The sequence below is a fragment of the Chiloscyllium plagiosum genome, chromosome 26 (genome assembly GCF_004010195.1).
Source record: "Chiloscyllium plagiosum isolate BGI_BamShark_2017 chromosome 26, ASM401019v2, whole genome shotgun sequence".
Classification (NCBI taxonomy): Eukaryota; Metazoa; Chordata; class Chondrichthyes; order Orectolobiformes; family Hemiscylliidae; genus Chiloscyllium; species Chiloscyllium plagiosum.
In genome coordinates, this window is record NC_057735.1 from 38,778,745 (window position 1) to 38,801,733 (window position 22,989).

At 40.0% G+C, this 22,989-nt stretch overlaps 1 protein-coding gene across 11 annotated transcripts in view; it reads right to left on the reverse strand.

Moving 5' to 3' along the window:
* The window catches only part of LOC122563265 (ankyrin repeat and SAM domain-containing protein 1A-like), a 355,050-nt gene extending 332,385 nt beyond the window's left edge, over positions 1-22,665 (reverse strand). For all 11 annotated transcript variants that reach the window (XR_006315548.1, XM_043716916.1, XM_043716914.1 and 8 more), the window contains exon 1: positions 22,421-22,665. Coding sequence is in view for 10 of the 11 variants with exons in the window: in XM_043716916.1 (XP_043572851.1) it covers positions 22,421-22,560 (140 nt within the window). In the remaining variant the exon portion in view is untranslated. The remainder of the gene's footprint in view (positions 1-22,420) is intronic.
* Between the last annotated feature and the right edge of the window lie 324 nt (positions 22,666-22,989).

A 22,989-nucleotide genomic window follows, 5' to 3' on the forward strand; every position in this document is an offset into this window, starting at 1 on the left:
CCAAGAAATCAATCTTTTTACATATATTTTAGTTCATTCGCCACATTTTACTCCACTCTCTTAAGGTGGCTTCAAAAGGTATACAGATTATGTCCTCTTCAGACTTTAACTGCTAATCTGGTTCAAAGCTAAATATGGCCAAGTTTACGCAACAGTCCAGGAACCACATCAATTAGGAAAAAGGAAATACAAGTTATCCATCACTCGAGTCATGCTTATCAATAGGTACAAAATTAATCACACTGGCCTTGCACCTAATTTTTTTTTTTTTAAAAACTAGCAAAAAAAAAAAATTCTACCTTTCCAGAACTGAAAAAAAAAGCAGTCTAGAGTCAGATGTACAGCACGGAAACAGAACCTTCGGTCCAACCCGTCCATGCCGACCAGATATCCCAACCCAATCTAGTCCCATCTGCCAGCACCTGGCCCATATCCCACCAAACCCTTCCTATTCATATACCCATCCTATGCTTTTTAAATGTTGCAGTTTTATTAGCCTCCACTACTTCCCCTGGCAGCTCATTCCATATACGTGCCACCCTCTGCGTGAAAACGTTGCCCCTTAGGCCTCTTTTATATCTTTCCCCTCTCACCCCAAACTTATGCCCTCTAGTTCTGGATTCCACCCACCAGAGGGAAAAGACTTTGCCTGTTTATCCCATCCATGCCCCTCAATTTTATAAATTTATGAGGTCACCCCTCAGGCTCTAACACGCCAGAGAAAACAGCCCCAGCTTATTCAATCTCTCCCTAATAGCTCAAATCCTCCAACCCTGGCACAATCCTTGCAAATCTTTTCTGAACCTTTTCAAGTTTCACAACATCTTTCCTTTAGGAGGGAAACCAGAATTGCATGCAATATTCCAGAAGTGGTCTAACCAATGTCCTGTACAGACGCAACACTACCTCCCAACTCCTAGACTCACTGCACTGACCAATAAAGGAAAGCATACCAAACACCTTCTTCACTATCTTATCTACGTGCAATTCCACTTTCAAGGATATGAACCTGCACTGCAACGTCACTGTTCAGCAACACTCTAGGACCTTACCATTAAGTGTATACATCCTGCTAAGATTTGCTTTCCCAAAATGCAGCACCTCACATTTATCTAAATTAAACTCCATCTGCCACTCCTCAGCCCATTAGATCCTGTTATTATCGGAGGTAACCTTCTTGGCTCGCCACTACACCTCCAATTTTGGTGTCATCTGCAAATTTACTAACTATACCGCCTATGTTCATATCCAAATCATTCATGCACAATTTAAATTCTACACACTTTCACAGGATGATTACATCATACACAATTGGTTGTTATAGTCCACAACAACTTCTCTCATAACAGGAAATAGTTACCAAAGCTAAACAATCAACAAGTCCTGACGGTTGGCCTATACAGGCTAATAAGCAGGCTGAACTGCTTGAAGAAGCAGTTCATGTCAGGTCTCTAAGTTCTCCAAAGGGAAACAATAAACCAAGAACAGAAAATTCAACAGTGAAGACTCCAAGTTTCTGGTATGCATCATGTCTGCCAACATTAATAAAGATAAAGCTTCTGCAACAGAAACAGAACCAGGTGAGAACACCAAGTCAGAAATACTGATATAGATACAGATCTGCTTTGAATTTTAAAAAATTAAAATCTCTACCAATCATAAATGATATTTCAGTGTATTCAGATAATTTTACAATATGTTCATAAATAACATACATCATGACATTTGTATATTGCAATAGGATTAAGCATTTTTCATTACTTAAAATGTTTGCTTTAGTCAAATATTTCTGGTAGTTAGAAACACTCCAAGAATTAAATCGTCAAGTTTGTAGATCCATACGGCAGATTGAATTCTATTATCTGCCAAGTTTTAAAAGTAAAAGGAAAAGCAATTGCCCAAATTATTAAATGCAGAAGTCACTGTGCTCCCGAGGTTTGCTCCCAAACAAAAGCTGATACAGTAAATTAATGGGTATGTTAATTGAAATCAGTGTTCTTTTGTACTTAAAATTAATCCAATATCTAACACAAATAATGGAATCAATACAAAAGGGTAAATATGGTACTCAGAATTTCAAGCAATCTGCTCTAATTCAAGAAAAGAGTGCATCATAACTTTGATAACTGCCCTATGCTATCCACCAAAAACTACGTTAGTATCAGGACTGGTTAGAATTGGATAGAGTCAATGCAATTCTGAAACCCAGGGTCACAATGATCACTTGTCACATCAATTGCATATCCTACCAAGTCAACTCATTAATATATGAATTAATCCTCCAATTTCCCTTCATCCCTTCCCTGGATGAATGATTTACCAACTGGGATAGATGATGGCAGTCACCATTATTTTTGTTAATTTTTACTAGTAGAACTGCAAGGCTTTCCAATATTGGAGTTCTTCAGTCCAACTCATCTTGATGCTGTCTGACCCACTGTGACCTCCAGCATTTGTTGTTCTCTGCACAAAGCTCTCAATCTCCAAAATCTTTCAACACTCCCCTCTTTAACCCAAGGGTTCTATAACCAACTGATACACTGCATTCCAGCAAATTCAACAAAAACTAAGATTGAATCAAGGACCTTATTGCTCTGAGCCACAACATTTTGTGTATTATCCACCCCAATTGCCACAAGTAACCAAGCTTCGATGCTCACAAAGCTAAGTTCAGAAATAGATGCAACCAGAATGCATTTGACGAATTGAACGAGAAGTTAATCCAGTAAGCATCGCAGCCATAATAAGTCAGAAGTTTGATTTGGGTCTCCTTGATCAACTAAAATAGAAGGACCACTACAGCTTCATATCTCTGGATTAGAGACAGAAGGGAAAACAGCCACATTAAGACCTGATCACTAACCAGTCAATTCTCCTTCTGTTGATGATCGTGAAGGCCAACGTGACTCAACAGCTTGCAAAACTTCCCCAAAATATTAACTGTTCAGTGAAGATATCAGAGGGTGAATAGCACCATTTAAATCACAGTGAATGAATGCTGCTGGGAGATAACAAGCGAGAGAGAAAATAAGACAAACTTGGTGAATGAATAATTTCATACAAGTGATGAATAATGACAGCTCAATATTTCTTCCAACAGTCAGGTGACAGAGCTAAATCAAAGAAATTAAAAACCTGAACTACCAGCATGGTGTAGACTTTGCTTCCAGGACATTCATACCTGATGCACCAAAGCTCCTATTAGGTCCCCTAACATATGAACAAGATATAGCTAGTGTAATATTTACAGATTCAACAGACATTTGTGACAGTTCCTGGTATCTACATTTATTGCACATAGCCAACATCTGCGTGAATACTTGTTTACAAATAGTAGTACACTTGGATCAGCATGCCACGTGTTAAGATGGTGTCTGAGACCCTCCGGTCACATACCCTGATCCAGTAATAACACCATGAACATGTATTTTCATTGTAACTATGAGACATAACACAGAATTACTGCAGTTCTGGTTTCTGTATCAAGGGAAAATTATAATCAAAAGGGGCAGTTCTCATCTGAATCCAAAACTGCAGACATGCTATACAGCAGGGATTCCAAAAACATTTTCCCACCGGGACCTAATTTCAAAGCTCCAAATTTGTCTCAACACCGAATATGAACTGAAAGAGCATTAAAAAGGTGATAGCATAGACATGAGAGAGTAGCAGATATGAAAACAGACTGGGCAGGATCCATTTAGGAACACAACTGCACTTTGTAAAGCCCTGGTATAAAGCAGCAAGGGTTATACACTATTCGTAGACGCGTTGCAGAGAGGTACAGTACAGAAACAGACCCTTTGGTCAAACACATCCATACCAACCAGATATCCTATTTAAATCTAGTCTTGTATTCCATATCCCTCCAAACCCCACTTATCCTGAAGCCTTTCCTGTGGCAGCTTATTCCATACATGCACCACCCCCAAAAAAAAAAGTGTCCCCCAAAAAAAGAGGTCCCTTTTACATCTTTCCCCTCTCACCTTAAACCTATGTCCTCCAGTTTTGAAGTGTCCTATCCTGGGGAAAAGACCAGACTATTCACCCTGTCCATGCCCCTCATGGTTTTATAAACCTCTATAATGTCATCTCTCAGCCTCCTGTGTTTGAGGTTCAAAAGAAAAGAAAACACCATTAGGAGCAAAAACAGTAAAAATCTTTGGGTGAGACAAGTGTGACAGTGAGGTGGTTCTAATGTAAAGTTTTTAAATAACCCAATGAACTTTGCAAGACAGCAAATAAACTTCAAGGATTGGTCAGTTAGGTCATAGCTTCTTAAAAGAAAACTACAAGTTTTTTAAAAAAAAAAGACCATATAGTCACTTTTGCCCCAGAGTTGGAAACCTCTAACCTTTAGCTAGTGACCCCAACAGCTTCATCAGCTGTTGATGGATTAGAACATAGAACATTACAGCGCAACACAGGCCCTTCGGCCCTCTATGTTGCACCAACCTGGAACCCAAATATCCTACACTATTCCATTTTGATCCACATGTTTATGGAATGACCATTTAAATGCCCTTAAAGTTGGAGAGTCTACGACTGTTGCAGGCAGAGCGTTCCACACCCCTACTACGGAATAAAGAAACTACCTCTGACATCTGTCCTGTATCGATCACTCTTCAATTTAAAGCTACATTCCCTTGTGCTAACCATCACCATCCAAAGAAAAAGGATCTCACTGTTCACCCTATTTAACCATTATTTGATGTCTCAATTAAGTCACCTCTCAATCTTCTCTCTAATGAAAACAGCCTCAAATCCCTCAGCCTTTCCTCCTAAGGCCTTCTCTCCATACCAGGCAACATCCTAATAAATCTCCTCTGAACTCCTTCTATACCTTCCACATCCTTCCTATAATGCGGTGACAGAACCATACGCAATACTCCAAGTGCAGCCGCACCAGAGTTTTATAAAGCTGCAACATTACCTCATGGTTCCAAAACTCAATCTCTCTAATCAATAAAAATTAACACATCATATGCCTTCTTAACAACACTATCAGAGTGGCAACTTTCAGAGATCTATGTACATGGACAGCTAAAATTACCTTTCAAAAAAAAAACTTTGATGCCTGTCGCACCCCAGTGAATTGTCATTCTTGGATTATGAATTGGAGGCCATCTGAAGCACGTCAAATTGATTCAAAAAGTCTTCTACCCTGTGCTATCAGGTTTTTGAGACTCCAAGGTCCCCTTGGTTTGCTTCCAGAAATGGATGGATTTTTTGAATCTCTGAACAGGAATGGGCACATTAGTTATTTTGTTTTCTAATTAATGCTCCAAGCCTTTAGAAGAGAACTAGACCATGTTTTGACTGAAGCAATAGCACCCATTATCAAAACAGGGAGAAAAACTGCAAGAAGCGTAAGCATACTTTTCGTAGGTTCTGAAATAGTTGTAAGTGATGAAGGAACGTTGGAGTTGGGCAAAAGGTGGCAAGGTTGGAGTAATGTTTACCTCTATCACTACCTGTTGGCAATGTGAGGGTGAACCATAGAACAGGTGTCCATTCCATAGCCCATCAAAAGACTATCTGGGGCCTCAACTTTCCTGCATTAGAAAGGGAGAAAAATCAAAACCATTAGTTTTAAACAACAGTTCTGCAGAGAGGAACTGCTGATACTGACCTTCAGGACATTTCATGTTTTTAAAAGCTTAAGAAACCACAAATCTGTCCAAATGACTTTCCTCTGCCAAAAAGAGAGATTCTAAAACAAGATTGGTCTAATTTTACACCGATCAGTCCCTTGGGTCTACTCCACTGCTGATTATACATTTCCACCAAGTGCAAACAGGTGGGACTAGTTTAAATTTGGGATTATGGGCAATGTGGACTGATTGGACCAAAGGGTATGTTTCTGTGCTGTATCAAGAGCTGAGTCACATAGCATAAAATTCCAAGTATCTGAATCTGCTCTGTGGCCTAAATGTTGGTACAGTTGGTCTAGTTCAATCTCTGATCAATGGTAATCCCCAGGATATTGATGCTGGGGATCCAGTGATGATACGACCATTGAACATCATGGGGAAATAATTAGTTTCTCTCATGGTTGATCATTGCCTTTTTTCCGCTTTGGCACAAGTGGGAGATGCCACTCATCAGTTCAAGCCTGAATGGTGTCCAAGTTGTGCTTGCATACAGGCAGAGACTGCTTCAGCATCTGATGAGTGACAAATGATGCTGAACATTGTTGAATCATAAACAAGTATCCCCACTTTCAACCACATGGTAGAAGAAAGATCACTGAAGTACTTGAAGATGGTTGGGCTTCAGATGTTACTCAAGAGACACTCCTGTAGCAAGATCCTTGGACCAAGGTGATTGGGTTCCTACAACAACTACTTTCCTTTGGTGATGGGCATGACATTAACCATGAAATGAATGAATATTCTGGACTTTTGCTTCATTCACTTTAGGAATCTACATGTTTTAAAACAAGTATCTTTCCCGTGACAAAATTAACTCTTAAGTAGGTAAATCATTAAGCCTGTTCCATGCACAAATAACATAGATCAGCTTTTTGCATTAAATTCACATTTTTATTTGCATTTTTAAAAAAGAAACCCATTATCAAGTTTCAAAGGTACCTAACTGAAATTTGTGAACTGATCAGTTATATTCTGTTGACAAATCATTTGTCAAATGTAACTTTTAAAAAAAAAAGATAATTCACACTACATTGGTTCATTTATCACAACAGGCAAAACTACTCGTGCATTGCGTCACCTAAAGAAAATCCAGTGCTGAACCTTAAAAAAAAAGGGAGGCCACCTGAGACTTGTGTAACCTTGGTTGTCATCTCTCATTTGGATTCTTGTTTTATCTGCAGAGGTTACTCAGCCTTTTAAGACTTCCACAAGCTCAAGTGTTTAAGAGTATCTCATGTTGATTTAAAGGCCACTGTGTCATCTAGGTTACATATTTCAATTTACACAAAGGCTGGTTAGTTTCTAATTGGACAGAGAAAAAATATATTTTGATTTTTGACACAAATGTACAACAGGTGAGTGTACACCATTCTATAATTTACTACAGTCATAAATCAATTATCCAATTTTCATTTGAGTATTTAATCATTAAATTATCTTGGGCTCAGGACCGCAGAAAAAGTTATGAAATAAACAAATACTTGATCTGTAGAAGGAAACAAAATGCTAGAGAAATTCAGTGGGGATGGCAACATCTGCAGAAAGATGAACAAAGTTAACACTTTGCTAATAAACAGCTCTCAAAGAGAGCTCTGAAATCATATTAAACTTGAAACATTAACGCTGTTTCACTCCATAGATGCCACTAGACTTGCTGAGTTTCTCCAGCATTGTGCATATTTGTACTAGATCTTTTGGGGCTGAAAATGTGTTGCTGGAAAAGCGCAGCAGGTCAGGCAGCATCCAAGGTACAGGAGCATCGACGTTTTGGGCATAAGCCCTTCTTCAGGAATCTGCTGCGCTTTTCCAGCAACACATTTTCAGCTCTGATCTCCAGCATCTGCAGTCCTCACTTTCTCCACTAGATCTTTTGGGCCTACTGTTGAATCCAAAGCCTGATTCTCCTCATTCTTCAAGTGATTAATATTCATGCACATAATTCACAGAAAATAGCATGAGAAAAATGCTAAACAGTGAGCTAAGAGTGCAAAACAAAAGTGTTGAGTACTTTGCTTCCAGTGCATAACATCTGAGCAATATATGCTTAAGCAGGTAAATTGTGCAAGGGAGCTTTATTAAGGCATGGTTGAAGTGATTTCTCCACCATCTCCCCCTCCACCCCCCACTGTTACAATTTACTTCAGTCATCCAAACCAAACTTTAACGCATTAAGCAACTTGATGTGAATTATACTCTTCTCTCTGACCTGCCAAAAAAAATGTAATTAGTATTCAGCAAAAAAAAACACTTCTTTGTTCCCTTCAAGGCCAATTGCTGATCAAGACACCCCATTTGGCACAATCACTAATTCAAAGCTTAAAGAGCTGAAGGTTCAAACTTATCAACCACAGCCTATTTTCACTAAGGCAAAATCAACAGTTTAACTATTTAATTCTGAACAAAAACAATATAATTAGGAAGATACTTTCAATCATCAGAAATTTCATATTCTGCAATTAATGACAAAAGAAAGCCAATTTTCAGAAACTTAACATTGAGTAACCAATGGAGTGTTTGATTCCTTCAGTTGAACAGTGATACACTAATGTTTCATTTAAAATAGCCCCCCAATCAACCACTGAAAAGGCAATTACAACAAGATACTAAATGTTTATTTCACCACTATGATACCGCAATATTTATCCAGAGTAATGTTTTCACTGCCTATTAAAAGTAACAGAACGCATTAATTTCAGACTTCAAACAGCATTAGCAGTCTTTCCTGTTGCAAACACTTTCTCCTGCTTTAGGTCAGTAATTGAGGTAAATGGTTACAAGGAAGATAGATGATATTTTAAGTATAGTTTTTTTAATCCTTATTAAATCATCCTAGGGCATTATACTCACCACCCCAAAAAGTGCACTCTGTTACGCAAAGAAATCCAAGATTAAAATATTAATTTCTCCCACATACCATAAGACAAAACTTAGGTCAGGATTGTCAGGTAGTTAAACAGTCATGGAATTCTTTATTTCTCAAAATATTACTCAGTGCTGATGGACAGGAAACATAACCACAGAGTTTTTTAAAAAAAAAGCCATGCAATGTGAAATGGCTGATATTTTCTGCAAGACAAATTACTTCTTCATTATTTGTGTTAACTGTTAGATCTATTATTCTTTTCAGAAGTGAAAGTGAGTTTGAGCTTGAATATTTAATCTGTTTACAAAAATAGCACGGAGTAAATGAAACAATTTTTCAAAATGAGCCTCCACTTCGCTACAGAAACAATATAGTAAAAGAAATAAAAATTGGAAGTTAAAATGTCAGAGCACATAAGTTCAAAACTGTGATGGCTTCAAATCTGAGTCCATAGGGCCCCGACAGACTGCATGTGAATTATCTGATCAGATGCACCGACACAAGCTTATCTAAGATTCATCATTTAAATACTGCAATCTGTCATTCAAATTTTCAGTTCGGCAAAAACTGGCAAACTTAAGTTGCTTCTCAGTCACTTGCTGAATGGGTTTTTTCCTGTGTTGCAAAAGGATTGCATTTATATTAATTTTTACAAGCTACTTTCTTAAAGCAATTTTTACTCTAAAATACTTTACCAATACTATAATGTAGCATTGACTTCAAAGCCTGCATTCTGTCTTTGGGGTTGGTTAGCTCAGCTGGCTTTTCAACTAGTTTGTAACTGAGTGACCTCAGCAGAGCAGCTTCAATTCCCATTATGGTTGAGGTCACCATGAAGGTCCCACTTTCTTGATCTCGTCCCTTGCCCGAGCTGAGGTGACAACCACCACCAGTCATTTCTTTCTAATTGAGAGCATCCCAATGGTTCTCTGGAACCATGATGACCTTGTCTTTTGGTGTTTATAACTATACCAACAATATAACACATTATTTGCATATTTGGAACTGTGAACATGAAAATCTCTAGTCTTCACAATTTTTTTGTGAGCAATCACTTATGACTCTCCACCCAAACTAATTACTAGCTATCACTACTCCAGTCTCTTGATTCACTTATTCTACCCTCTTGTCACAGCCATTAACTTACACATCGTCAGGTGGCATGGTGGTTCAGTGGTTCCCTCTCCCCCAAGATGGCTCTCTGTCTGGTAGTCAAAAACAGGTTTCAACAGACTGAAAAAGTTGGGCCATTCTCTGGTTAGGCTGTAGATGTTTGAGAAGCTAGTATTGAATCAAAACTCATCTTTAGCATAAGAGAATCCTTTCAGTGAGACAACTGCTCAATTCACAAAAACAATGTATTTGTCGAAGTTGCTCTAATAAGGATAGTAGCTGGAACTCATGTTTCCATGAGCTTTGCAGAGGGTGTCACAGAGTCATACAACACAGAAACAGACCCTTCAGTCCAATCAGTCCATATGAACCATAATCCCAAGCTTGTCCCACCTGCATGTGCTTGGCCCACATCCCTCCAAACATTTCTTATTCACGTAATTATTCATTGCACACACAAACCACTGACTTTTGTTAAACGGTCCCTTTTTTGAAAAATCTCACTTTAAAAATATGCCCCCGGTCTTGAAATATCCCACCTGAAGGCGAATGGCAGAAGTCTTTTCCCTATCTATAACCCTCAAAATTTACAAATCTATTTAAAAAGGTCACCCCTCAACCTCCTACATTCCAGTGTAAAAAATCCCAAGTCTATCCAGTCTCTCCCTGTAACTCTGTCAACATCCTGGGAAATCTCTTCAGCTTAATAATATCCTTCCTTTAACAGGGAGGCCAGAATTGAACACAGTTTCCTAGAAGAGATCTCACCAACAACCTCTATGTTAAAGGGTTTGAGCAATAAATGTAGTGTGCTAAACACCTTCTTAAACTAAGAAGCTCAAAACAATGTATGTTGGATTGCAGTTATGTACCATGCATCATTTGTGTAGCTGTTCAACAAGCATTATTTTCTTCCCATAATAAAGTGGGAAAAGGGGTGCACTAGAGCAGGTTAAAAGGACATTTGGTAAAATATCAGAACTTAGAAGTTATAACCAACAATCTCCAGTTTCTTTTTTGGTTCTGCACAGTTTATTGCACTGTTTGATAACTTAAATTGCCACATACCCACATAATTTAGAATGGACATATGATTGGAAGAGATCAAACTGCTCTTTTCTCTGGAAAAAAATACAAAGTTTGAGATGGAAGGCCCGGTCTTTATGAAATGAGTTTCACAGGGTTGAGAGATGTAATCACTTGCAGGTGACACCAAAGGCACTTGCTATTAGCATCATTAAAAAAGAAAAAAAAAACAGAATTCAGAAGAAGTTTCTCATCCCAGAGAGAAGTTTGAATGTGAAACTCAGCACCAACTGGAGTAGTTAAGGCAAACAACAGATGCATTGAAAGGAAAGATAAATAAATACGAGAGAGAAAGAGATAGAAGAATAGATTGGTCAGGTTAGACGAAAATTTGGAGGATGCTCAGGAGGGCCACAAATACCAGAATGCATGTTTCTACATTAGTATTTACAATTATTTCATAATAATGAGGGAAATAAAAGCCCTTGCCTTTTTTCCAACTGCCAAAAATTGGGGCAGTTACACAATTTAAGTAAACTTCTTCTACATTGAGGAACGTAGTGGTCACATGAAACAATTCCACAGAAGTCATATTTGATTTGTCAGTTGACATACAGCATGTCTGCCTTGAAAATTTTTGCACTGGTCACGAATATTTGGAATAATTTGAATGGTCATGACAGTTTGTCAGGTAGTTTGTTGATCTCAAATTCTACCAAACCAGCCCATCAAGATAGTCGAAAATGGCAAATGGGAGAATTTAAAAACAACAAAGTCAGGTGAACAAGAACACTAATGGCTGAAACACGACTGCCTATTCCCTAACTTGCATCAAAATGCCAAATCATCTGTTACTTCTGACCTACTTGGACTCCCAGTCCAACAAAGTCAAATTTAAAAATTCGCATACTTCTTTTCAAAAGTAACTTGGTAGTCTCTTTGCCAAATCTCAGGATTTTAAGTTGATAAAAATGACAAAAAGTTTCTTTAATTCAACCTCCAAATTTGTAATTGCCTTTCATGACACTTGCCAACAAGGCTTCTTGGAGTCTCAGCACAAAAACAGATCCTTCGTCCAACCAGTCCATGCTGACCATAATCGCAAACAAATTTAGTCCCACTACCTGCACGTGGCCCACATCCCTCCAAACATTTCTTATTCATGTACTTATCCAAATGTCTTTGACATGTTGTAACCATACCCATTTCCAACATTTCCTCTGGAAATTCATTTCACACATGAACCACTTAAAATTTTTCCATAAAATCTTTCTCCTCTTATCTTTAAAATATGCCCACTAGTCTTAAAATCCCCTACCCTGGGGAAAGACACCTGCCATTCACCTTAATTACTTACTAAACCTCTAAGGTCACAACCTCCTACACTCCAGTGAGAGAGTCCCAACTATCTACCCTTTCCTAATAACTCAAAACCTTCCAGTTCCAGCAACATCCTGGAAAGCCTCTTCTGAACCCTCTCCAGCTTAAGTCTTCAGTGCCTAGGACTCAACAGCTGGAATTTCTTCCCAAAAACCTCTCCACTTTCCTCTCATGTCTGTTCAAAATCAGCTTTCACCAGGCTTTTGGTCAACCACCTCAAATGCTCTTTCGCAACAAGTGTCATTTTTGTCAGCTAATGCTCTTGTGAAACACCTTGGGACATTATAGTGTCTGGGAGTATTACCACACACTACCACATATAGTGGTAAAAAGTGCAAGTAATCTCTTTAAAATTTGTGGGTAGAAGTTTTGTTAGCTGGGCCAGAATTTATTACCCATCCTTAATCGCCCTTGGTAACATAGTGGCAAGCTGCTTTCTTGAATTGCTGCAGTCCATTTGCTCTAGGTATACTTACAATGCTGTTAGAGGAGAGTTACAGGATGTTTACCCAGCAATGAAAAGAACAGTGAGAATAATACCAAGTCAAGATGGTGACTGGTTAGGAAAGGAACCTCAGGTTGGGTTTCCATGTATACCTGCCTTCATCTTTCTAGATGTTTGTGGTTTTTGATCTGGAAGGTGCTGTCTAAAGAGTTTGGTGAAACCCTTGGTGCTTTCACATTCATTACTAAATTATCACTGTTCTTTATCACCACTTTAATCATGTATCCTCATTGAGAAATGATTGCTTTTAAAGACTGTCTGATTTTTATTCCACAGCAAAGCAATTTGAATCATTACTCAAGCAAGACAGCTTTCAAAATCAGTTTCAAATAGAGGTCACTAAGAAAGCCAAGAGGAGCAGTAATTGTGGCAAAACTTTCCCTGACTAGGCAGAGGCCAATCATAAATTGGCAATTTTCTCAGCCTGCTTGGCTTAAGTTGCAATTGATCCACTAGGAAAATATCATAATGGTGCATCATGTGAAGGTGGTCACCACTTTGCTTATGGTCAAGTTTACACTGTTTATGCAATAATTAGCCAGATTGGGTTTATCCTGCTATATACAACATACCTGGGCAAATTTCTACATTGTTGGGTAGGTGTCTGTTGTACCTGTATTAGAATAGCTAGACTGGGAGCACTGCAAGGTCTGTAACATATATCTTGATATTGTTGCTGGAATGTTGTCAGTGCCCAGACCCTTTGCAGTATTTGATGTCTCCAGCCATTTTTTGATATTGTGTGAAGTGAATCAAATTGGCTGACGACTGACATCTGTGATGCTGGGTACTCTTGAACAGGCCAAGATGGATAATCCACTTGGTACTTCTGAATGAAGTTCATTTCAAATGCTCCAGCCTTATCTTTTGTACTGATAAGCTAGGTTTCCCCATCACTTGGGAAGTGGAGTATGCTCCTCCAGCAAGTGTATCTTATTTCCCACCACTATTCACAGTTGGATGCTGCAAGGCTGCAGAGCTTTGATTTAATCCGGTTGTATAATCACTTACAAATCACACAGCATAACCAACAAGTAGCCCTGCTCTGTAGCTTGATCAGGTTTAAACTTCACTTTTAGTGGTGCTGCTGCACCTGGCACATTCTGCTGCACTCTTCATTTGTACCAGAGTTGAGACCAGAGCTTGGTGGCAGTGGGACAGTGGGAGATACTGCAGCTTGCAAATTATGTTCAAGAACATTCTGCTATTGATGGCCCACAGCACCTCATGGATGCCCAGTCTTTAGTTGCTAGAACTGTTCAGTCTATCCCATTTAGCACAATGATTTGTGTTGCGCAACACTATCAATGATATCCTCAACATGAAAGTTGGATTTCACAAGAATTTCTCAAAGACTGTTTCGTGGTCATTCTTAGCAGTACTATCACGGTGAAACGCATCTGCAGCAAGTGAATCGGTGAGGATGAGGTTAAGTATACTCTCCCTGTACCCCATTGGTTCCCTCACCATATGGCACAGACCTAGTTTAGCAACTCTGTCCTTTCAGATTTAAATCGGCTTGGACATTAATGGTGCTGCTGGCTCACTATTACTCTTAGTGATGGACATAAACATCCCTACCTACAGTCGCTTTTTTGCCCTTGTCAGTGCTTTTTCAGCGTGCTATTTCAGTATATAAAAAAAAAGATACTGAAGTACCAGTTGAAGGCAGGCAGGAGGCAGTAAATCAGGTTTTCTTGGCTATTTTAAACCTGATGTCACGAGACTTCTTTGGGCCCACAGTCAATGTCAAGGACCCACAGAGCTATTTCCAACTAGATACCACTATGCCACAATCTCTGCTAAGGGTTCCCGGCCAGTGAGACAGGGAATACTCCGGTGTGGTGTTGGTGTCATCTAGGTCATAGTGTGTAAGGTATGATTCAGCAAATGTGTCTACATTAGACGGTTTGACTTGAGGCAGCACTCCCACATTTGGCACTAGCTCCCAGAGGTCAGCAAGTAGATTTTGCAAGGTCTGCAGGGTGCCTAGGTCAACATCATGTCATGTGGTCAATCTTGTTTGACTCCTTTTGTAATTAACTTTATTTGATTTGCTAAGCTATTTCAAGAGGGTAGTTGAGAGTTAACCACACTACATGGGCCTAAAGTCACATGTCAGCCAGGCCAAGGGCAGCTATTGGTCTTCGAAGGACATTATGCACCAGTGCTGTTATTTCACCTAACCAGTTAAAAAAAAAGGTAATTAAAACCTTCACCACTGCCTTGTTCCCCCTATTCACTTGGACACTGAAGACAATCTAGTTGAAGCAAAGCCCATCATATCAAAACTTATTCCTATCCCAGTTGTACAGCCACCTTCCTACAAAAAGGAAGTCCTCTTATCCACAAGAGTCTTTAACCATGTTAATTCATCTGCGTCCCTTATTTATTACTCGAATGACAATCCAGGGATCAGTCTGTACTTCCAGCCTTTTAATTTAATTCCTAACTCCTGAAACTCACCCAAGATGATTTCTTCCCTATTCTTACTTAGGGCATTCAGACATCATCTACAGCCAGATTTCTTCCTCAGCTGCCTCAAGATCAGCAGCACATCATTTAGGACTCCTGTTTGTTGATTCGGACAACACACTAACTAAAGACTCCTTAGGACTACAACATTTCTCTTCAGTTCTTAAACCTGTAACTCCAGACAGCCTTCTGAGCTACAGTATCTTGAGCTGCATGGTGACTGTCGTCCCTGCAATTCATCTCCTTGTCATCACAGACAGGAAATATATTGACACTGGACAAGATCACTGTCTATGAGATCGCCTTCTCAACCTCTGACACATTAAAGACGTCCCTGACACCTCTTCTGGAACCTAACCCTTCCTCTGGTAAGCAACTGTTTCCAAGATAAAGCTATAAATTCCTCACACTCCTTTATCTTTATTTCCTATTTCAAACACCAGCCCAATAACAGAGCTATGCTGACAGAAGGCAGCAATATTTCCCATAAAAAGCAGCAATCTGTTCACCAACTGACACAACAATTCTGACAGGCTGTCCATTTTGCCATCTCTTCTTTGTTTGTTTTCTCAATAGCCTGACTAATTTTAGATGCACTCCTTCTGTTAAGGAAACAAACATTTCTTCAATGTTTATTTCACAAAAGCAAAAAAAGTATGCTAATTACCAATCTGGTGATCTTTACATATAATCAACATTGTTAATGGTTTTCTCTCTTCAAGTTGTCCCTCTCTCCATTAAGTGTGCCATCACCCAGCTCTTAAAAAAATAATTGTGTATTCAATCATCTTTTCCCAGCCCTGACCATCATGGGAACCAATCTTCCATCCAGGGGCTCCATTTACATGGGCCACTGCCGCAGAAAGGCTGCCAAAGACCCTTGGTATCCCAGTCATGAACTCCTACAACTACTTCCATCAGGTAGAAGATACAGAAATCTGAACCACATGCACCAGCAGGTTCAGCGATAGCTTCTTTCCAGCTGTCATGAGACTGATGAATGGACTCTAACTTCAAATGATGCTGATCTTGCTAACATTGATCTCTCTCTTGCACACTGTGGAATGTTACCTGAAAGCCTGTCTAAATCTTTTATTCTGTACATTCTTGCTTACTATGATCTGACTCTCCTGCTAATAAACAAAGCTTTTCACTGTATTTTCATACAAATGATAATAAATAAAACAAATATCTCCCCATCACCCTTTCCACTCCAAAGTGCTTGAATGTGTTCACAAAATTTGTACCCGTCGTCACTGTAGGTTTTCAAACATAATTCTAATCAAGTTTTCACTTTTGATATAGTACCAGATGGCGCTCATCACAATCACAAATGACATCCTCTGATTGTCACAAAGGGAAATCCTCTTGATCGGTCTGTAGCCTTTAGGGCAGTTGAACACAGCATGTCTTTTTCCCGCTGTCATTCAACTGTGGTGGATTCCTCTTGCCTGGTTTCACTCTTACTGTGTGTAAGAATGTAGAAGTCAAAAAATTAGGTTTTCATGGCAAAAGCCATAGGATTGACTTTACCATGGTTAAAGTCAGAAGGTCTGGCAACATCTGTGGAAAGAAAGCAGAGGTAATGTTTGAGTCCAGTGATCATCTTCTGGATCCGAAACATCAACTCCGCTTTCTCTCCACAGATGGTGCCAGACTTGCTGAGTTTTTCTACCCATTTGTCTTTGCTTCTGATTTCCAGCATCTGCAATGTTTTGTTTTTTCACATGGTTAATGTTTGAGGGGTGAGCACAAATTTGATTCGAGAAAAGTGAAATTCAAAAAAAGACCAGAGACCAATAGCACAAAAAAAAGATCATTAATTTGAATAAGAGAAACAGTAAACACAAGTATTTGTTTACTGGTAAAAAAAATAAAATTTTGTACATTAACAATGCAATCAAATTACAAACATATCCAAGGTAATACTTGAGTTCTGAATGTTCAGGCTTTGAACACAGACAGTTGATTCTTTTTGTATCGAGTTTCAATCTAGAAATCAAGAATTTTTACGAGATTGACTCTTCCACAAGTATCTGCAGAATCTAATATCCAGGTCCTCAATTACAATTGCTTCTCCTGTACTCGAACCACCATGTCAGTGTTTCTCCACTTGCCTTTTTTTTTTAAATATCCAATCATTCAAAAGCTAACACTAGATAGCCTTGTCTATCTCCGTACCACTTTTCCTTGCTATTTTAACTGTTTGCACAACATATAGAGTACTGGATAAGCAAAGACTTCCTCCAATAAAATCAGGAAAAGCTAAACAGAGCCTGTAAACACTTGACTCGCTAGTACCTGTAAGTTTCACAATATCCTTTAGGGAAAGAAAAATATGTCTTCCTCAGCAGGTCTGGCTTACACATAACTTGAGATACACAGCAATGTGGATATCTCACAAATGCCTATTGAAATGACTTTGCAAGCCCTTCGGTTCTGGCTAATTACCACGATTAAAGGAATATAAATCAGATGGAACAACAGAAATGTGATCAAGACATCAGAAATTATTAGAGATCCTGCAAAGTCCTTATTAGATTTGTGGATTTGCCCACAGGTCAGTCAACTAACAGTCTAATATGGACAGTATTTCTCATGGAATTATACTTTACTAACAACATCCCAAGCACCATCATCTCTGGTTATTCCTATCACAGTTACATGACAAACTCACGAGAGGTGATAGCACAGTCATAAAGTGGAGAGAAAGCTGCCCTACAAGGCGTCAGCATTGACTCTGGAGCCCATAAAATCTCTCAGCATTAAGTCAAAACATAGGCAAGTAATCTGTAACTGCATGCACACCATCCAGGACAAAACTCGCTCCACTATGACACAGTGGCAGTGTGCACCATCTACTCCGTGCACTGCAACCACCCAAGGCTCCTCGACAGTACCTTCCAAACTTGCAATATATAATAGAGAACCACAAAGGCAGTAGAAACATGGCAGCACCACCAAATGGCAAGGTTTCCTACGTGAGCATCATGACCTTCAGCTACGTGGTTATTCATTCATTGTTGCTGGGTCAAAACCCTGCAATTCCTTTTGTAATAGCATTGGTGTGTACACACAAAGTGGATAACAGTGAAGAAAGAGCGGCTCACTAATTTTCCAAAGTTAACTAGGAGTGGGCAACAAATGCTGGCCTAACCTACAATATGCAGAGCCTGTGAATTAATAAAACGTGTCCATTTCTACTGTGATAATATCGCAACTTCCTGTCTTCAGGTTAGATCTCACAGAATACAGGGAGAACCAGCCATTTGGATACAGAACTGGCCCAAAGGTAGAAGACAGAGGGCGGTGGTGGAGGAGAGTTGTTTTTCAGACTGCAGGCCTGTGACCAGTGGAGTGCCACAAGGATTGGTGCCGAGTCCTCTAGTTTTTGTCATTTACATAAACGATTTGGATGCAAGCATAAGAGGTACAGTCAGTAAGTTTGCAGATGACACCAAAATTGGAGGTGTAGTGGCAAGCGAAGAGGGTTACCTCCGATTACAACAGGATCTTGACCAGATGGACCATTGGCAGATGGTGTTTAATTCAGATAAATGCGAGGTGGGCTCCCCCAAACCAAGGAAAAGACTTTGTCTACTTATCCTAAGCCTCATGATTTCAGAAACCTCGAAAGTCACCCATCAGCCTCCGACGCTCCAGGGAAAGCAGCCCCAGCCTGTTCAGCCTCTCCCTGTCGCTCAGATCCTCCAACCCTGGCAACATCCTTGTAAATATTTTCTGAACCCTTTCAAGTTTCACAACATCTTTCCGATAGGAAGGAGACCAGAATTGCACGCAATATTCTAACAGTGGTCTAACCAATGTCTTGTACAGCCGCAACATGACCTCCCAACTCCTGTACTCAATACTCTGACCAATAAAGGACAGCATACCAAACTCCTCCTTCACTATCCTATCTACCTGCGACTCCACTTTCAAGGAGCTATGAACCTGCACTCCAAGGTCTTTGTTCAACAACACTCCCTAGGACCTTACCATTCTGTACATGCACCACCCTCTGCATGAAAAGGTTGCCTCTCAGTTCCTTTTATATCTTTCCCCTCTTACCCTAAATCTATGCCCTCTAGCCCCCAAACCAGGGAAAAGACTGTCTACTTCTCCTATCCATGCCTCTCATGACTTCAGAAACCTCTATAGTCACTCCTCAGCCTCTGACACTGCATGGAAAACAGCCAAAGCCTATTCAGCCTCTATCTATAGCTCAAACCCTCCATCATCCTTAAATCTTTTCTGAACCCTTTCAAGTTTCAAAACATCCTTCTGATAGGAGGGAGACCAGAATGGCACAATGTTCCTTGCTTAAATCTAGTTGACTATTCCAAAATATCTCTGGATAGTCTACCACATTCTGCTGTTCCTAAATTTTGAGGTCATCCAAAACCCCACTGCCATTACTTTGACTAATTCTGCTCACATCACCTTCCATGCTTGCTGAATTACGAAGACTCCCAGCAAAACAACACCTTCATTTTGAAATTTTCATCATGTTTCCAAATCCTTCTGTAGCTTCACATCCTATCTCCAATCACATAACCCTTCTAAGATATCCAGGCTTAAATTCTAGACTCCAGCATCCCCAATTAAGAGTGATGCACGTTCAATTGCCACACTTTAAGCAGTCTCAACATACCTTTCGGAAGTCATTATTATACAGATGCCAGCAAAATAAATAAAGGTATACAAGATACTGTCTAATTCATTGGATCCTGTATCATTTGCTGTGCAAGGAAAAACAAACTCAAGACATCCACTGACTGGTAACGAAAAATGGTTGTTAAATGCCCATAATTGGAGAATACAGAATTGTTTTAACATTGACACTTTGATGCAAAGTAAGACTCATGTTGTAATTGCATTATCCTAAATTAAGTGAGAGTGTTTTGCATAAATAGAAAACAAAGACTGATGAACAGTACTATTAGCTATCTAGACAAATCAAATACAGTATCAGGCCACAAAAACAAACAACATTACTCAAAAGATTTACTTGATGTAACCTTAGAGGGGTACCAAACTATCTTTTCACACCTCTTGCCAAGAACTTTACACCAAATTGCTGAACAGTTTCCATTGAAGCAAACAAACCATCATAACTACTTATTATGGATGCAGGTTTGCTCACTGAGCTGCAAGGTTCATTTCCAGACATTTCATTACCGTACTAGGTAACATCTTCAGTGGGCCTCAGGTAAAGTACTGCTGAAAATTCCTGCTTTCTATGAATATCCAAAACCTCAATCTGAGCTATAAATCTTCTCAAAACACACTACTTATTATATTAACCTAGCATCCACATTGTCAAAGCTCTAGGCTCCATTCAGCCTGATTTCTCAAGAAAAAGAGGAATAAGTGATACCAATGAACAATAGGTATTATGATGTTGTCCTTTCACTTCAACGATGAGAGCTCAAATGAGTCATAAGTAAAATTGCAGATTACAAGAGGCAGAAAAGTGAGTTATAGGACCAACAATGGTCTCTAGGATCGAGGATGACAAGGACAAGGAAATAATGAAGTCTCTCTCTCAACATGCTGTCAAATGAGAAATCTTTTGGCAAACACGAGTTGACAATCACATTATAACTCTTTAACATTAATAATGAAGTCAAATCATTGGGAGCAACATAGCATAAATGGAAAAAAGCTGCATTTCAGACTGGGCTTTTCTCAGAAGTTCTGAATTAAGGATCAGCCTGAAAGACTTTATTCTCTCCGGAGAGGGGTACATACAGGAAAAATAGACAAGGTATTTCCCCTGGGGTGGGGAGTCCAGACCTTAGAGGGCATAGGTTTAGGATAAGGGGGGGGGGGGGGGGAGAAAGAGAGAGATTTAAAAGGAATCTAAGGGGCAACTTTTTTCCACAGAAGGTTGAGAGTGTACAGAATGAGCTGCCAGAGGAAGTGGAGGCAGCTGATACAATTACAACTTCTTTTAAAAAAGCATCTGGATTGGTATATGAATAGGAAGGGTTAAGAGGGATATGGGCCAAGAGTTAGCAAATGGGACTAGATTAGGTTAGGATATCTGGTCAGCATGGATGAGCTGGATCGAAGGGTCTGTTTCCATATGGTACATCTCTATGACTCTAAGATGCTAATAATTAATATGATTCTTATGTTTGCTTGAACGCTTAGCATCAAGTTTAAAAGAATGAAAATAACCACATTTATTAATTCAAATATATTTCTGTTCTAACAAAAATTACTGTTGACATAAGGTAGCTGATTTAGAGGAATCACCCAAACTGGCAATGTGCAGAACTGTACATTAATCAGTAACTCACATTAGGGGTTGTTTGAGGGTCACCCAGTTAGAACAGATGCAAAGGAATTCTTTCTTCTCAGAACATAGAATCTTTTACTTCAGAGCACAAGTCATTGGGTCATTAAGAACATCCAAGAGTGAGACAGAACTTTTCTCCCCCCCATCAAGAATTTGGGGGGAAAAAAACAGGAAAGTAGTTGAAGATTATCAAATCAGTCATGAATTGCACAGCAGATGGGCCTAATGGCCTACTTTTGCTCTTATGCTTTATGGTCTCATGTATCTGAATCGTCACACTCAAGTTTGTGCAAACTATCAAAGTTAACTGTTTCTCTCTCTATCGGCTCGACCTTTACTTATCGTTTACTCCTTACCCCCTCATCCACCCCATCTTTTGCAAATACAGGTTATCTGAAATTTTCCTAACAGTTCTGAGCAAGGGTCACCGGACCCGAAACGTCAAATTTGATTTGTCTTCACAGATGCTGCCAGGCCCACTGATGTTTTTCCAGCAACCTTTTTTTGTTTCTGATTTACAGCACCCGCAGTTCTCAGTTTTTGGTTTATACACAAAACTACTGTAAACAAAAAGTCGCGAACTACATAATTAAAAACCAACGATTCTTGCTAGTGTTCTCTATAAAGAAAGCATCTTGATATCATTAAAAAGTAAACATCCTATTAGGTCACTGTAACATATATAACATGTACGCACGTTAAACTCTTCAACCAAAACGCAACACAACGATTTAAACCATTTCCTCAGTCCCTTAACAAGACCTTCAACATTTATTACTCACGGTAGATTGCACAACACTCAGAACGCAAGGAATCAACCTCAAACATAAAACGGCTTCAAAAATAAGTCACTTCTGCAACAGCAGCTCGGTAATTAAGCTGAAAGCCTTTCCCCTCTGCCGTTGGGTCCACTGAGAAGTGTCTAAAATTAAAGTGCTAACAGCCACAACACTGGCCGCACAGTCACTAAACATAGGACGTGTGTCTAAGACACTGAAGCACCAACACACAGCCGACCCTGTCCCAGATATCCCAGCCCCGGGCCCAAGTACCCCCTCCTCATCCTTACTCGATTCCCAAGTTGCTGCCTGACCCACCTGAGAAGGTTGGAAAGCTGGGGCAGAGACACCGTTCCGCCGCTGCCTGCCGACAGCCGATGCCTGCCGCTCAGCAGCTTCTCCACCACGGCCACATTGCCAGTCCTCGCCGCTTCGAGCAGCTCCTGCTCCTTACCCATGGCTCGTAGCCACCCTCCCTCCGCGGGGTCGCCTCAGATTCACCAAAGGAACCAAATCGGTCCGCTCTCCCCGCCGCGAGCATGCAGCGCAGGCGCACTACTTGCCTCTCCCCTTTACTGCCCACTCCCACCCCAGAAAAATGTAAGGCGCATGCGCACTGGTCGGCCCTTCCCCGGCTCGCCCTCCAGATGAAAGCGCAGGCGCACTGTCCGGAACCCTCGTCGATTACAGTAGACGGAGTCGGGCACATGCGCACTCGCTAGCCAAAGGCAACCTCCCTCCGGCGAGAGGGCATTCTGTTCTCATGAAGTCACCAGGTACCAAGGTGAGCGCTGGGGAGGTGTTCGCTAGAGCGAGGACTTCCCGTACCCAACCTCATTATTTACTCATCACAGAAACTGGCAAAGCTTCCTTCATCCTTACCAAGC